This window comes from Trematosphaeria pertusa (genome assembly GCF_010094035.1).
Source record: "Trematosphaeria pertusa strain CBS 122368 unplaced genomic scaffold BU26scaffold_3, whole genome shotgun sequence".
NCBI lineage: Eukaryota > Fungi > Ascomycota > Dothideomycetes > Pleosporales > Trematosphaeriaceae > Trematosphaeria > Trematosphaeria pertusa.
This window is the reverse complement of record NW_022987214.1, coordinates 724,379-738,989: the sequence shown is the minus strand read 5'-3', so window position 1 is coordinate 738,989 and position 14,611 is coordinate 724,379. Positions and strand designations below refer to the sequence as shown.

General features: G+C 55.3%; 8 protein-coding genes across 8 annotated transcripts; 5 read left to right on the top strand and 3 right to left on the bottom strand.

Annotated features, from left to right (window-relative positions):
• Positions 1-495: 495 nt before the first annotated feature.
• BU26DRAFT_501260 (uncharacterized protein) lies at positions 496-1,053 on the bottom strand (the record flags this gene model as incomplete). Its single annotated transcript, XM_033826557.1, has 1 exon — positions 496-1,053. The coding sequence occupies one exon, from the start codon at positions 1,051-1,053 to the stop codon at positions 496-498; it is 558 nt and encodes a 185-aa protein (XP_033687996.1).
• A 259-nt stretch (positions 1,054-1,312) lies between these two features.
• On the top strand, positions 1,313-3,067 carry BU26DRAFT_547600 (putative short-chain dehydrogenase). The gene is made up of 5 exons (XM_033831893.1): positions 1,313-1,882; positions 1,953-2,097; positions 2,172-2,249; positions 2,303-2,384; positions 2,437-3,067. Exons 1-5 carry the CDS (start codon positions 1,810-1,812, stop codon positions 2,881-2,883), a joined length of 825 nt encoding a protein of 274 aa, XP_033687995.1. The 5' UTR covers positions 1,313-1,809; the 3' UTR covers positions 2,884-3,067.
• A 41-nt stretch (positions 3,068-3,108) lies between these two features.
• On the bottom strand, positions 3,109-3,821 carry BU26DRAFT_601197 (uncharacterized protein). The gene is made up of 3 exons (XM_033835250.1): positions 3,662-3,821; positions 3,434-3,598; positions 3,109-3,375 (listed from the first exon to the last, which is right to left on the bottom strand). Coding segments are annotated over exons 2-3 (231 nt in total). The 5' UTR covers positions 3,436-3,598; positions 3,662-3,821; the 3' UTR covers positions 3,109-3,146.
• Positions 3,822-4,059: 238 nt separating this feature from the next.
• Positions 4,060-5,664, top strand: BU26DRAFT_418276 (SET domain-containing protein; the record flags this gene model as incomplete). Its single annotated transcript, XM_033823244.1, has 2 exons — positions 4,060-4,311; positions 4,354-5,664. 2 exons carry the CDS (start codon positions 4,060-4,062, stop codon positions 5,662-5,664), a joined length of 1,563 nt encoding a protein of 520 aa, XP_033687993.1.
• A 490-nt stretch (positions 5,665-6,154) lies between these two features.
• BU26DRAFT_587719 (uncharacterized protein) lies at positions 6,155-7,788 on the top strand (the record flags this gene model as incomplete). The annotated part of the gene is made up of 3 exons (XM_033834697.1): positions 6,155-6,416; positions 6,472-6,667; positions 7,210-7,788. The coding sequence occupies 3 exons, from the start codon at positions 6,155-6,157 to the stop codon at positions 7,451-7,453; spliced, it is 702 nt and encodes a 233-aa protein (XP_033687992.1). The 3' UTR covers positions 7,454-7,788.
• Positions 7,789-8,215: 427 nt separating this feature from the next.
• BU26DRAFT_501256 (uncharacterized protein) lies at positions 8,216-8,940 on the top strand (the record flags this gene model as incomplete). The annotated part of the gene is made up of 2 exons (XM_033826556.1): positions 8,216-8,414; positions 8,483-8,940. 2 exons carry the CDS (start codon positions 8,216-8,218, stop codon positions 8,938-8,940), a joined length of 657 nt encoding a protein of 218 aa, XP_033687991.1.
• Positions 8,941-10,954: 2,014 nt separating this feature from the next.
• Positions 10,955-11,663, top strand: BU26DRAFT_560334 (uncharacterized protein; the record flags this gene model as incomplete). Its single annotated transcript, XM_033832791.1, has 3 exons — positions 10,955-11,427; positions 11,515-11,550; positions 11,603-11,663. The coding sequence occupies 3 exons, from the start codon at positions 10,955-10,957 to the stop codon at positions 11,661-11,663; spliced, it is 570 nt and encodes a 189-aa protein (XP_033687990.1).
• Positions 11,420-14,318, bottom strand: BU26DRAFT_449404 (WD40 repeat-like protein). Its single transcript, XM_033824709.1, has 3 exons — positions 14,044-14,318; positions 13,116-13,982; positions 11,420-13,063 (listed from the first exon to the last, which is right to left on the bottom strand). The coding sequence occupies exons 1-3, from the start codon at positions 14,182-14,184 to the stop codon at positions 11,915-11,917; spliced, it is 2,157 nt and encodes a 718-aa protein (XP_033687989.1). The 5' UTR covers positions 14,185-14,318; the 3' UTR covers positions 11,420-11,914.
• Between the last annotated feature and the right edge of the window lie 293 nt (positions 14,319-14,611).

Sequence of the window (14,611 nt, the reverse complement as noted above, 5' to 3'; positions counted from 1 at the left end):
CATTCCTAAGCGCTGAATCGCGCTCTGTGCCCTTAGTACGTATGGAGTTCCGGATGCCAGACGCTCCATAAGCTCGGGAGAGTGCGTTTGGACTCGCACAGCGCATGTCGGTGGTCCTGGATGTTTTGTCCTCTCGGAAGCAGCGCTCATAATTCGAGTCGATGCTTTGATCTCAACTCGCATGTAGAAGGAGCCGCACAACTTTGCCTCCGAGTCAGGGACTGTCATGGAGTGTATGACGTACAGCTTCCAAGAGCGCTCCATACTGTAATTACCTCTCTGTTTCTGGTCCTTCCATGGACGCTGTCTATGCGCCTTTTAGACCCCAGCAACATGTGAAGACCATCGTGCTGGTTTAAGAGCGGGGAATTCAAGGTATGCATTTGATTTGCCCAGATCGGCGTTTGCGTTTCAACGCCGTGTATCGGAAAAGGTAGTCAAGCTCGCCATTCATGACCCTTGCCGTGTTTTTGTGCAAGGTGTAGGGCTCCATATCTAGGGGCACGCCGGTAACTGCCAGGCTCGTAGCGGCGGGAGAGTATACCCTGATGACGAGGTAACTAGTCTGTGGGGATAGGGAAAACCGCACATTTTTGCCGCGCACGGCAGGTTTGGTCGTGCTAGAGCCTGTGGTGTCGCGCGCGAGGAGCGCAATGAGTTCCAAGGTTTGCGTTTGCGACCCGGTCCTAAGCCTGGAGCTTTAGGCAGCGTGCTTGCGATCCAGATGATGCTTGTGCCGATCTCTTTCGACATGTGTCGGATCTCTTGCCCCTCGTCCAGTATGGCCCGATGGAAGAGCCCGTTCATTTGATGAGGCCAATGGAGGTCGGCTTTCTTGTAGTCCAGGTTGGCCCTGGCCCGGTCCTTAGCCACACTGTAGCTACATCCATCAAAGTCTTGTACTCCGATTTCTATCTCCATTGCAGCTCGACTCCATGTTGCACCGGGGGTTCCTTTTCGATTGCAGTGTTTGGCCGAGGGGCGATGTGCGGAGCCATTTAGATGAAGAGTACGACTCCATTCCAAGCCACATATCAAGCTGTATACAATCATGGTGTAGATCAGCCATTGCCAAAGGGTTTCAGGGCTTTTGTCTCCGGAGAGGAAGATTATTGCATGTGTCGCCACAGCTTTTAGGTGGTGCCATAGTAGAGGTCCAGTCCAGATTTTAGAGCTCCAGGAACACCATGGACTGTGTGCGAGTATGTTTTAGTGGAGGCTTGCTGCGGTGGTGTGAGGGTTGAAAGAGGGCTCAGGCAGGTTTATATACAGATGGTCTGGGGGCCGTGATGTTCGCTTTCCGTGGGCAGTTTGAAGAAGGGGTACCCAATCGGAGTACCCCTCACTTCCTGACCCACACAACGAGCTCAACAATGCGCCCGAAGCACCCTCCCACGTGCCACGGTTCAAAACTCCGCACTAGACATCATGAGACCACTTTCGTGATCTTGCTTGACATTTGTCTCTTGCGGCAAGATTTCCTTTCGCCGTTAGCTTCCGACGCCCTACCTCTGATTGGCTGGTCGATCGCTCGAGATTATGCCTCCAGAACGATTTTACACACCACAACACGCAGACATGCAGATATTCGGGAATGTTGCGATAAATCACACATGAAAGCGAATGATCGGTCCAGGTGCAGATTAGGATTAGAAATCAAGAGTTGCTTCCCCGCACTAAGATGGAGCATATCTATATGCACGCTTCGGCATCGCGTAGATTGTAACCTTCGACTCATACACGGTCCCAGAACGACCATTGGCCTTCAGCTTCACATTTGACTAGTATCACTTCTATATCCATTTGATCATGGCCTCATCCGAGCAGAAGAAGCCAGGGCACGATATGTTCTCCATGCAAGGCAAAACCACTGTTGTGACTGGTATGTTGTCTGCCCTTCCTTCAAGAAAGGGGCGCCAGACCTTCCCCTCAACGCTAACATGAGCTTCCAGGAGGTGCAAGAGGCATTGGATTTGCTTTGGCCCAGACTGTAGCCGAGTTTGGCAGTGACGTTGCGCTGCTTGATATTTCCGAGAAGCCGAGCGCGGATCTAGCGCAGATGGAGAAAGATACTGGCGTCAAGTGGAGATACTATAGGTACGCGCACCTGCGAATGAGAGAAAGGGTTCTAGTAGTGCTCGCGGAAATGGCGGCTAACGACGGGACCGCAGGGCGGATGTGACTAACCAGGAGAGTTTGAAGGAAGCGTTCGATAAGGTGGTGAAGGACTTCGGGCATATAGATACCTGGTAAGTGATAACCGTTCTTCCATCCCTAGAGCCGCAAATCCTTACTAGATCAGCATCACTGCAGCAGGCATCGCCCTCGACAAGCCGTTTCTCGAGCAAACTTGGGATGAAGTTCAGAGAATCCTTAACATCAACGTGAGCCTCATCTTCTCCCTTCACACTCAGTCAGCCTACCAACAACCCCCAGGTCATGGGCACCTTCTTCACCGCCCAACTAGCTGCGCACCACATGCGCTCAAACTCTAACTCCTCCGGCGGTTCCATCCTCCTCATTTCCTCCCAAACCGCCCACACCACCACACCCGCGGAGCACACCTCCTCGTACGGTATGTCCAAAGGCGCCGTCAAAACCCTCGCTCTGCATCTCGGCGTTGAGCTCGCGCCGTACAAGATCCGCGTGAACAGTATCTCGCCGGGCTTCATCGAGACGGAGATGGGGCGCGCTGCGGCGGAGGCGAATCCGCAGATGAAGGAGGTGTTTGAGAAGGCGCCGCCTCTGGGACGGAGGGGCCAGGTGGGCGACTTGAAGGGCGTGGCGGTTTGGCTGCTGAGTGGGGCGGGGGCTTGGACGACGGCGACTGATGTACTGATTACGGGCGGGTTGCATGGGGGCGGGATGCATTTGAGGGTTTGAGTGAACTGAAGCTGTGGACGCAAGGGAGGGTGTGAGGTGCTGGAGAAGCAGAGCGTGTCTAGGTCGTTCTAAGACCTTAGGAACGGAACTTCGCGGGCGAAACGCAAGGTAACGCGGAAAGCAATTGGTTAGAGAAGATGTAATTAAGCCGTCCTCAATGCAGCTCCCAAGGCCCCGGGAAGGCAACACATCGGCTCGCACATGTAGGATCCTACTCGAAGGATTGCATATTTAAGGTGATAGTATGGTAAGAAGGAACGTCCTTACATTGCATAGCCATGGGTCATCCAGAACACTTTCAGTGCCTGATCCGTATTTCCACCGCTCAAATCTTCGGCAAACCCCAAAGTCCGGGATCCTGATACACCGTCAGATAGTCGCAGTATCTGCACGGGTAATATCGAATCATAGCGTGGCAATCTCCGAAGGCGCTGCAGCTGGACGTCGCACACTTCTCTTGCCCGTCGTTGTGGAGATCGTATATGGTGTTGCCTATGCGATCAGCATATAGGCACTATGGATTGATGGGGAGAGGCGGAAGCGCACTTACATCCATGGCACTTCCACGCTCGAAGCTCTTTTAGAGCCATGCTGACTGGTTATTGATGGCAGTTGTGAGAAAACCTCAGAAGTGCTGTAGTTGCAGGAAATTTCCGAGTTTTGGAGTATGCAGGGTTGGTGGGCCCCTAGGGGAGGTTTTTGAAGAAAAAGGCTCCTTTGAGGTACGCCTTGGGGTCAGTCGACGCTCCTTATACTCATTTCGACAGAGTGAATGTACTCATATACTGTCACGCAGCCACGGCCGCATTGAATATTCGATGACACACTGCATTGAAGACCGCAACACGGAACATCTCTCCTCCTTCATTTGCCTTCGCAAAGATGACGCCATTTCCCAGTGCGCTTTAACAAGGAGAGGAGGGTATAGGCGTTGTAAGGACGAACAACAATGGAGTGTCCGGACGTAGAAGCTTTGGGCAAGGATGTCGAGATGGAGGCTAACCGGAGTTACGCTAGCGTTGTGACTAGCGTCCGATAGTCCCGAGGTCACGTTTTCTCGCGACACTCCTTGAAACACAACGTCTCACGACGAATCCACGCGCGGTGTTCTTGACCTCGCGTCTGCACTGACGGCTCTTTCCCTTCGTACATCTCTTTAAATAAGAACACCCTACCATGGCCCTAGAAGCCCCGCAACCGGGCGCAACATCATTGCCCTTCTATCTCGCTCCATCAGAAGCCTGTGTTAATGAGAAGGGCGAACGTATCGGCAAAGGCATCATCGCAGGAACAGACTTCAAGGGCGGAGAACTCATCGCCGCCCTCAAGCGTCCCCTCGTCGGGTCTTTAGATACCGAGAGGCTGAAAGATACCTGCGCCAATTGCTACGTCTGGACGGAGGGATCGTCACTGGGATCAAGACTATATGTGAAAGAAGGGATAAAGGTTCAGACTTGTGCGGGATGCAAGCGATTTCGATATTGCAGCAAAGCATGCCAGAAAGAAGCCTGGAATCGGGGTCACAAGCATGAGTGCAAGAACTTGAAGCCCGTCAGCGACAAGGAGATCCCGAAGGCTGTCCTGGCTTGCATGGACGTCTTGGTCAGGAGAAAACACGGGCTCATTCTAGATCGGGACTGGGAGATGCTGTGCGAGCTGGATACGCATATCGATGATTTCAAGCGGAACGGGAAGTACGGTGGCATTGAGCTGATGGCCCTTGGCACTAGTCAGTTCTCGTTTACCCAGGACACGTTCAGCAAAGACTTCGTTGCTGGAATGTATGCGAGGATACTTTCCAACTCTCTGACGCTGGTAACGCCGACGTACGATCCGCTCGGAATCATGATAGACCCCGTACTGAGCTACCTGAACCACTCATGCGACCCGAACGCGTATGTTGTCATGGATGGACCGGGGGTCGAGCTCCGGGCTCTGAAAGACATCAAGAAAGACGAGGAGATCTACATCTCCTACATCGACACGACGATTCCCTACGCGCGGCGCCAGACCGAGCTGAAAGAACGCTGGTTCTTCACGTGCAGGTGCAGCAAATGTCGCAAGGGGCCCTCTCAGCAAGAAGACAAATGGGCCATCGATCCCAGGGACCTCGCCGACAAGTGGAAAGAGGTGGCTGACGATATGATTAAGGGCGCTGAGTCTGCAAGTGATCCAGCGAACTATGTGGGAAGTTCTATCGATGAGAAGAGGGTTGCCGCACTCCAAGGCGAGGCGTTCAGAGTGTACGAACAAGAGCAACGGGCGTGCGATCCGGCAGAAGCAATCGCAACGATTGAGGATGGCATGCGATTATGCTTCCAGTCGGGCCTATGGCCTGTATACCGTCAACCGTACGCCGCCTTTCGCGACGACCTCATTGTCAATATGCTCGCAGCGGGTAACTATGACCTCGCATGGGTTCAATGTGCGAAGAGGAACCGCCACATCATACCGAAGCTCTACTCACAAGTCCATCACCCGATCCGTGTGGTTCAGACATGGCAGATGGCGATGTTAGCGCAGTACCTGGCTAGTGAAGGCCGTGAAATTGCGCCTGGGGTCGATATGGCCGTCATAGCGGCAATGCTCATCCACTTCGTCGCCACAACATCAAAGACGAGCCATGGACCAAACAGCGCGTTTTCAAGGAGCGTGCAGAAGAAATACGAAGAGGTGGAAGCCGAACTCGTCAGTAAATTCGGTTCGAAGGATGGTGCCGATGCAACTGTGAAGCGCCAGGCACACTTGTTAATGGAGATGGGGGATTGGGTACAGGTCTAGTTGTGGAAAGCGTATCTCCTAACCTGGAGACCTTCGACGGACAATACGTCGGGCTCCATACCTTGCTCCAGTAAGGGAAGTCTTAGTCTAGAACTCGACATGGTGAAGGGGAATCTGGTCCTGCAGATGCTCCGCTCGCTCACCGCCTCACTCAAAGCGCGAGTTTCACCTGCTTTAAGGCGGCCCCGGCCAGCTCGAGAGCGAAACCAAAGCGGCCCCAGAGCGAGCTCAACACTCACCTTCCCCGGCCAACCGTCCGACAGTCTTCACCGCTGCTTATCTCTGACGCCATCTTCACTCACCCCGCAAGCGGGGAGCGAGCCGCCGCCCATCACAGACGTCTATATAAAGCTGCCTCCCACTCCATCCGACCATCCTTTCTTCTCTACACTTCCACCATCGCATCCTCATCGCGATACCACGTTCTGCCTCGTATCCATCAGCCTCTAAAGCACATCTCGCCTGCTTATTCAAACACACTATCAGCATCATGGGCAAGTCAGCCAGCGACGCCAACGGCACCGGTGAAGGCAAGATGTTCTCCGAGAACACGGTCGCAGTCCTCCTGATGGCGGTTGGCAATACCAGCATCAGCGTCAGCCAGTATGACATGATGAGCGCCCTCGATGGAAACAAGACTGCGTCTTCCTTCCAGCATCAGTTCCGTTCCGTCCTTAAGAAGGCCCGAGAGCTCAAGGAGCGCGTCGAAGGCGGAGAACAATTCGTCGCTGTTGCACCCTCCAAGAAGCGCGGTGAGTGTTGGGTTGTCGCTCTTCAGTGGTTCACTGCTAACATGGACATGTATAGGTGCAGACGCCGTGGATAAGGGTCTGACTCCACCTGCTACGCCCAAGAAGCCGAAGGCAACCCCGAAGCCGCGTGCGAAGAAGAGCAAGGCCAAGATTACCGAGGATGATTCTCCCAACAACGATCTCAATGACGACGTCTTCGCTAGCGCATTCGGCAATACCGTCAAAAAGGAGGCCGATCTGGACGAAGAGGAGTATGCATGATCGCTGTCCACAAGGCATGTCTGCATTGGGATCTGAAGGACGTAAGGAAAGGAGTTGAGCAGTCGGATGGAGTCTTTGGCGGTCTCTTGATTTGGATGGTCTGGCAATGAGATCCTGGAGTTGGTTTGGTTTCGGGTAGTGACCGGAGGGTATCTACTGATCTCTCTGGCGTTCAGTTTGACTTCTTGCGAGCTAGTCGCTGAGCCTAGCAACCAATTCTCAAAACCTGGTCCCGTCTTCAACGATACCTGAAGCACTCTAGGAACAGCAATCCTCGAGAAATTCGCATGGTGATTCTTGTTGGCACGTGATGAAATCGCGCCTGCCCGTCGCTGTGCCGGACCTTCCCCATTTCATGACCGCGCCCGCATCTGCTCCGAATTCATTTCCCTGCATCCACTTCGCCTTGATCGAGCACGTTCTCCTCCTGGTCAAAAGCCGCATGAGGCTCTTTACGCCACGGCGACGCGTCGCACCGCCAAAGCAGCCTGCCGTTCTCCCGCTGAAATGAAATTGCAGCCTCGCTAACCAGAATAAGCACCGGTCTCCCGTCTCCCACCGACCGCACACCGGGATGCTGCCAAGGAGCGATCGATCAAACCACTTCATCTCCGGCACAAAATCCCCGTCTTATTTCGAGATCGCTGCACCGCGATGCAAAAGGTATAGTAATTGGCGTTGCGGGAGAGAAGACCGATGACGGCATCGCGGCGGCTCGTCGACAATCCGGCGGCGTTCGCATTAATAGTTTCCTACCCAATAAGGAAGGCATGTAATTGGTTGTTGCTAGGGGGAAACGGGAAACCGCCGGAATGCTGACTGAAGAGATGGGTTCATGAGGATCATCGCGAGACCTGTTTCTCGTAAACAGATGCATTTCATCATGGCACAGCTGATCTTTCCACAAGTATTCTTTTCCTGCGCCGCCAACGATGTCGCGAACGACGCGAGAAACAGCTGCAGGCGCAGCCCCTGAATTTCCCCCGCGTATTGGGCGGCGTTGAGCTACGCTGAAGGGGGCTTAGCGGTGCTGCAAAGGCGGCGCGATCACGGCAGCCGTTGGTGTTTGGCTTCAGGGATGCGAGCTGCAGGCCAAGCGCTCACGCGTGAATTGCATCTGGGCGCGGCGGCTTCCAAGAGAGCGGCGACCAAGGGCGAAGAGTTGGAAAAGGGGGCCATGCGAAGGCAATAATGGCTCGGGGCTCGTTAAGGAGCAGGGTTGCCATTGGTCCTGTAGGCGATTGGAGAGCATGAGCTTCATCCTCATTAGCCACCATGGGACGAGAGCCTTGCTGTTTTCGGGTAAGCAAGCAATTTTGCATTCCTGCCGTTGCTCTGGCTTCCTTCAGCCGGGCAGCCTTCTCGTAAAAGTCAGCTGCGCCCCGGCGCTTCTTCGTTTCTCTCTTAACCACCGTCTCTCCTTCCTCCTTCCTCCTACCATCCTCGCAGCTGTACAGCTCCCACACTCGTTGACCAATTCATATTCACATACCAATTGTATAACCTTGTAATACCTCTTAATCAACACCACCATCAACATGCGTTTCTTCGACGTCGTTCTATCGGGCGCTGCCCTGATCAGTGCCGCTATGGCTGTCCAGTTCACCTCTTTCCCGACCTCGATCGAGCCGGGCAAGACGTACACGCTCGAATGGACCCCGGCTGACGACACGCCCACTACCATCAAGCTGCGCCAGGGCGACCCCAACGACCTTGACACCATCGCTACTCTGACCGGTACGTTAACCACGCGCAATTGCGGCAAGCAAAAACGCGCCATAGCATATACTGACGCGACTCAACAGATTCCGCGACCGGCGGTTCCTATGAGTGGACTGTTGATGCCTCGCTCCCCAACGCCAATGACTACGCGCTCGAGATCGACCAGGAGGGCGCCGACCCCAACTACAGCGACCTGATCACGCTCACCGGCAGTTCTGCCGAGCCCAGCTCCTCCGGCTCTGCCTCGCCCTCTGCCACCGCCTCCGAGACTGCCTCTTCCACCGAGATAAGCACCACCGTCGAGACCACCACCACTCTTATCACGACCGCGACCTCTGCCTCTGCCTCCGTCTCGTCGACCATAGGCTCCAACAGCACCATTGCCAGCGCTACGCTCTCCAGCACCGGCTCGGGCTCGACCAGCGAACCCACTTCCTCCGGCGGCTCGCCGCCCCAGGAGACCAATGCCGCTGGCATGCTCGGCTCGAGCCCGCTGGCGCTCATCTTCGGCGCTGTCGCCGCCATGGCTTACCTGAACTAGATTTTCCTTTCTTAGCATCATTCATATCTTGTTTATGCTTTCTGATTCTACGATATCACATTCTTTGCGCAAAGCATTTGGATAATATATGTGTTGGGGGGGGGGAAAGCTAGTGTTCTAATGCATGAAGCCATGAGAGCGCGAGGCGTTGGTTGCGATTGGTGGTGGCATCGCTTCGTCTGGTCCGGCATACGAGACAGACGGGGCTTTGTACAGGCGAAGTTAGCAGACACGCGGGCGAGAGCCCAAAAATGAAAACGCATAACACTACCCACTCGGCTTGCGACTCCGCTCCCCTTTCATAATTTGCTCGTGCGTGTCTGAGTTACGTACCATATAGAATCCATGAGGATTCGCAGCAGTGGAACCACCTTCGTGATGCGTTTCACCACTCATTCAGCCTGATGGCTGTGGTGCGCCGCGAGAGTTCATCTTTACATCCGCCACCAGCCTGCAAGATCCCAAGAAACACTTTCTGTGCCACATAGATCGTTCGATCAAGCAGGTAGTACCGCAGTGCTGGGTATTGGGCGTTGTGGCACCATATGATGCCATGCCATCTATGGCAAACTTGGGCCTGTTGCCGCTGTGCCGATGCGAGGCGCACCCACAGCTCTATCAAGAGCGCTCTCGCTGAAGCTAAAGTGAGAGCCTGAGCCAGCGCAGTCCGTATAACCTTAACCAACAAGCTCTTCAAAACTGGGTCCGGTCTGCTGTGTCTGAAACGCACCGTCTGACATCCCATCCGTCTTTCTCCACCCCACTCCACTCCGTATGCGAACACCCGGCCCGTACGTCCATTCGCCACTTTGTCGGCGTGGGGCTGTATTGTGTTCTGTGGATAGGTAACACGAAGGCAGCAGGTGAGGTTGACGCGTCCAATATTTCGGTGGTTGACCGGTGTCATGCGGGCCTGATGCAGGGCAGTCTGGAGTGCATGGCGCTAGTGCAGGGTTGGATGGGCGTGGGGACGAGGAGTGGCGATGCGAGCTTGATCTGTGGTAGCTGTTGAGCTGCAACTTGGGAGGCAGGGTCGAAAGATGCAGAAATGCGAGCTCAGCTGCATGCAGTTGCCTCCCCAGGTTTTTCGAAGCGAGACCAGGTGCAGGAGCTGAAGTCGCACAGCTGAGAAGACTGACGAACAGTGGAGGCTTTGCTTGGTTTGGCTTGGTTTGGTTTGCTGGCAGTGCTGCAGCATCGCGTCGACGCCTGCAGCCAACCTCGTTGACAGCTGCGTTTCAAACCTTGTCTGTCGGTGTGGTAGCACATGTGTCACTGCCTCCACAGGCTGAGGCGCACCGCAAAACGAGCTGCAGAGTTGCAGTGTCTGGATGCCTGAGGCAACCAACCACCCACCACCGTTCCCGTGCCAGAATCGGAGAAATACGCGCTTGGAAACGCTCCACACTCCACAACCCCAATGCTTGCCTGCATAAGCTTTCTCATCGTCATTCCTCACCCCGTGCACTGTACCGCCCCAATTCAGGCCTCTTTCCCACCCATCAGCCTCCAGGGAGGCTCAGCCTTATAAACTCCGTCGGGTCCGCACTTGAACGTGGAGAGCCGAAGGTCACCACGTATGCTCCGACTGCACGTCCGCCAACCACGACTCCAGGAGCTTTTCTTGCGGCGAAGTGTCTGTATGCAAGGGCCCTTTAGCTGCAGAAACTGATGTCAGTTTGTCTTGCTGTGCGTGGCTGTTGTGGGGAAAACAGTTTAGTGGGCTTCGGACGTCCGTATGCGTGTGCCTGAGTGCATGGCGGAATTCTACATATAGAATTTAAGAAATCTCATCGTCAATCGGAGATCTTATTTCAAGAGGATCTTTCTTCTGGCTTTTTATCTTCTCCAAACGTCGGAATTGAATTCGTCGGCCGTATCCACGATTTCCTTCGTTCAACACCGAGAGGAACACAGCACGAGACGTGCGAACCTACAACCAAACTCTCTGCCCTCAAACTCGATCTACAACCTCTACTCTCAAATTCGATCTTCACCGTACCAACGACCCACAATGCGCAAACAATCCCTCCACCGCACCACCCTCCTCTCCCTGCTAGGCCTAAAATCCGCCTCCGTCTCCGCCCAAACCTCCACCTGGGGCACCCCCTTCAGCGTCGACGCGCCCTCCACCGAAGCCCTGCTCTCCACCAACCCGCCGCTCGGCAGCACCGTCGTCCCCGCAGAGCCCTCATCCCAACCAGTGCCATCTTCCCAAAACCCCCTGACGCCATCCACGCTCATCCCGACGCCCTCGCCCTCGCATATCAGCGTCGAATCAACCCCGCTTTCGGGAGAGAGCACCACGGTTTCCTTCACGGTGACGCTGCCAAGCCCGAGCGGGAGCGGGACGACGGTGTCGACGCCGATTTCGCAGAGCGTGACTGTGGTTTCGGAGAGTAGTTCGGGGAGTGGGACTGGCTCAGCGGCGGGGGCGGAGAGTACGGGGAGTGAGAGTACGGGAGGTGCTGCTGCTGCGCCGACGGGGTATGTGAGAATGGGGATTGCGGGGGCGTTGGCGGGGGCCGCGGGTGTGTTTGTGCTATGAGTCCGCGAGATTTAAGAGGCTCTCAGTGGGGATGGGGATGAAGAAGTAATCGATGAGGTGAAGTGAGTGACCACGAAACTGCCAGGGTTCGAGAAAGAAGCTGACGCAAACTAGAGCAACGGCAGGGCCGAATGTAATGGGCATGGAGTATGTTATGATGATAGGACATGGATAGGCAACGGATAGGAAACGGACACGAAATCAGCATCGGAAGGCGCTGGAAAGATAGCATTAGAAGACATAGAAAAATCAAATTCGCAATAATGGTATGAAGGGGTATGTCGCCCAGGACCACAGACACCAGGAAATGCTCGAGCGAAAGTACGCACCAAATCGATCTGAGCCTCAAAATCACCACCCATTCGCCCTTCAGTTCGAGGGCCAGTGTGGTCCTTCCAAGCCGCTCTCCAGACGCGTTGTGGGCGCCTACTTCCCATTCACACCCTCGCCCACCGCCTCCAATCTTCCTACCAACCTCTTGACTCCACTCCACTCCTCGCCCCTCGTCTCCATGCCACCTAAGTCGCCGCCCACCTCAAACACGGTAACCACGCCATCCATACCGCCAACTGCAACCCTTTTCCCTTCATTCCTCTCCCAAGCCAACTTATTTAGACTCCTGTTCATGTAGCCCAGACCACTCGGCATGCTTGCAAAAGCGCCCCTCTTACTATCACTAGGCGTGACTTTCTGCACAGGGACTTCAACATCGACGTTGATGTCCCAGACCTCGAGGCTACCTGCTCCGTCAACGAGTGCGAAGACGGAGGGCTTGACGGGCGACCAGCGGGCGTCATAGACGAGGTCTTCGCGGGCAATGTCCAAGATTGGGGTGACTTGCTGGGCGGCCCCAGGGGCGGAGGCGTTCGAAGGGCCTGTTGCAGCTGGCGGTCGTACTTTCCAGAGCTTGACGCTCCAGTCCACGGACGAGCTCAGGACGAGATCACCAAGATCGACTTGACCTTTTGCTGGGTGGAAGTCTAAGCTCATTACTGGCGCAGCGTGCCCTGCGTACTTGACGCGTCCGTCGACACCCGCCTTTGCACCAGCGCGGTCGTAGCGGTGGCAGGGATAGATTGACCCTTCTTCTGTGCCTGCGAGAAAGTACGTCGGGTCGGATTGCGGAAAGGCGATGCATGTCACTGCCATGTCATCCGTCTTCGCCGGCGGAGGTGAAGTCAGTTCGAGAAATTCCTGGGGTTGTGAGAGCATGTCGACTGTCCAGCCACACACCACACCGTCCGTCGATGCGGAGATGATATTGTTTGCGTTCTGCGTTCCGACAATATCCAGTGAGTATACCGGATGCGTATGGCCGGACCCCGTGAGCGGCGTCTTCTGCACGGGAGACGACTTTGCGCGCGTGTCCCAAAGAAGCACCTGCCCTGAGTATGCGCCGCCAATGATGAGGTTTGGATGGAAGGGAGAGAACTTCGCGGTGAGGATGTCGGACTGCGCGTGGAAGATGTATTCGGGGCGGTCGTGCATGTGGAGATTCCAGACTTGAATGAGACCGTCTGGATCGTGGGGAGCGGAGGGATTCTTAGTGTATGAAGCGAGGACGAGTTCTGGGAACTGTAGCCCGTCAGCGAATCCGAGGTTTTCGAAGCTCTTGACTGATTCATACCTTTGTAGAGAAGCCCAGATCCGAAATCATCCTCTTCTTGCTCCACCGCTCATCCCAGAACTGCGCGATCTCCTTTATCCGCCGTCCCCTCTTTGCTCCGCTTGATCCATAGCCCTCGTCTTCCTCGTCCACATCCAAGCCTCCGTGTGCGTAGTCGGCCAGGATATCGTAATCAAGCTGCTGGTCCAGCGCTCTCTCCAGCACCTTGGTGCTCCTCTCTACGAATTCAATGAAGTCGTCTGAGTTCTCCACTGCGGTCAACTCCTCATTGTTGAGCGTCTTGAACGGATAATTCTCCTTCGAGCCCGCCTGTATCTCTCCGGCCTCTGCCGCTTTCTGTGCCGCCCTAACCTCCTCCTCGATCTCCTTCTTCAACTGCGCACGAATCTCCTCATCCCTCTCTTTCTGCCTCCGGCTCAACCGCTTGCTCGCCCGCGGTGACCGCGTCGGACTCTCATCTCTCTCTGAGTCGCTTCCACCGGCTCCCCTTGACTTCGGCGGACTCCAGTCTATGCTCGCTTGTACGCCCTTGCTGTATGTGATGACTTCCTTCTCCTTCTTCGAGGCGTGCACTTCATTGCCATCGTATTCGAAGACCGTAGCTAGCGGGGCTATAGAAAGCGTCTGCATCTCTCTATCCACCATTCCCGACACGGGCACTTGATATGACGTAGAAGCCGGTGCCTCGCCATCGCTGCTAAGCTGGCTCGCGCTGATCACTGAATGTGGCCTCGTCGCTCGTCCGCCGGCGGGGGAGCCTGGTTGCGTAGAGTTGGGGCGGCTGCCCCCGACCCCGACTAGGTTGTATATGAGATCATCTAAGTCGCGTTTATCGTTATCTGTGCGCCGCGGCGTCGGTTGTAGGACCTGTAGTGGAGCTGTCAGTTGCGGTGCTTGTCTGTTTGGGAGCTTCCTGGAGATGCCGTACTTCTGATGGCGACGGGCTTCCTATCGACTGCCGGGCCTGGTTTTGTTCCTTCCGCAGCAGGCGCTGCCGCTTCAACTCTTCGAGCTTGGCCTTCTTTGCGAGGATTTCCTCGCGCCGCTGCTGCATTGTGGTGGACTCCATGTGGAGTGCGGAGGTAGCTGTCAACAGTCTCGGACTGCCTTCCTCAAGTCCAGGTCGTAAAGAGTATATGCGAAGCTATATCCGTCTAGATTCACTCTCTCGCCATAAACCCAATGAAGAAAATGAAGGTAAACAGACCAGTCTCCCTCTCATCGCTTCCCCTAAAACGCGCCAAGCAACCAGGGACTCCTCGGCCCAACTTCGGGAACAGCCTCCGCGAGCAAGATTTCCGTCGGGATGAACCGCGACCAGCAACCTCAACTTTCACAGCTACGCCCCAACCACCCCGACGCCGCGCGCCCGCACAACACCTCCAGACGCTCCATCGCGGTCTGCCGACTTCGAAGATCCGGATCCTCTGCCATTGGAACGCTAGGGACGAGAGCGCCGCTGTCGCAGCTCCCAGCAACGACGGTCACGATGTCTA

Excerpts from the sequence above, each read along its gene's own strand:
- BU26DRAFT_547600 (XM_033831893.1), top strand. The coding sequence starts at position 1,810 with ATGGCCTCATCCGAGCAGAAGAAGCCAGGGCACGATATGTTCTCCATG. Across the intron at positions 1,883-1,952 it reads CAAAACCACTGTTGTGACTG|GAGGTGCAAGAGGCATTGGA; the intron begins GTATGTTGTCTG and ends ATGAGCTTCCAG. Across the intron at positions 2,250-2,302 it reads TTCGGGCATATAGATACCTG|CATCACTGCAGCAGGCATCG; the intron begins GTAAGTGATAAC and ends TTACTAGATCAG.
- BU26DRAFT_449404 (XM_033824709.1), bottom strand. The coding sequence starts at position 14,184 with ATGGAGTCCACCACAATGCAGCAGCGGCGCGAGGAAATCCTCGCAAAG. Across the intron at positions 13,983-14,043 it reads GAAGCCCGTCGCCATCAGAA|GTCCTACAACCGACGCCGCG; the intron begins GTACGGCATCTC and ends GCTCCACTACAG. Across the intron at positions 13,064-13,115 it reads ATCTGGGCTTCTCTACAAAG|TTCCCAGAACTCGTCCTCGC; the intron begins GTATGAATCAGT and ends GACGGGCTACAG.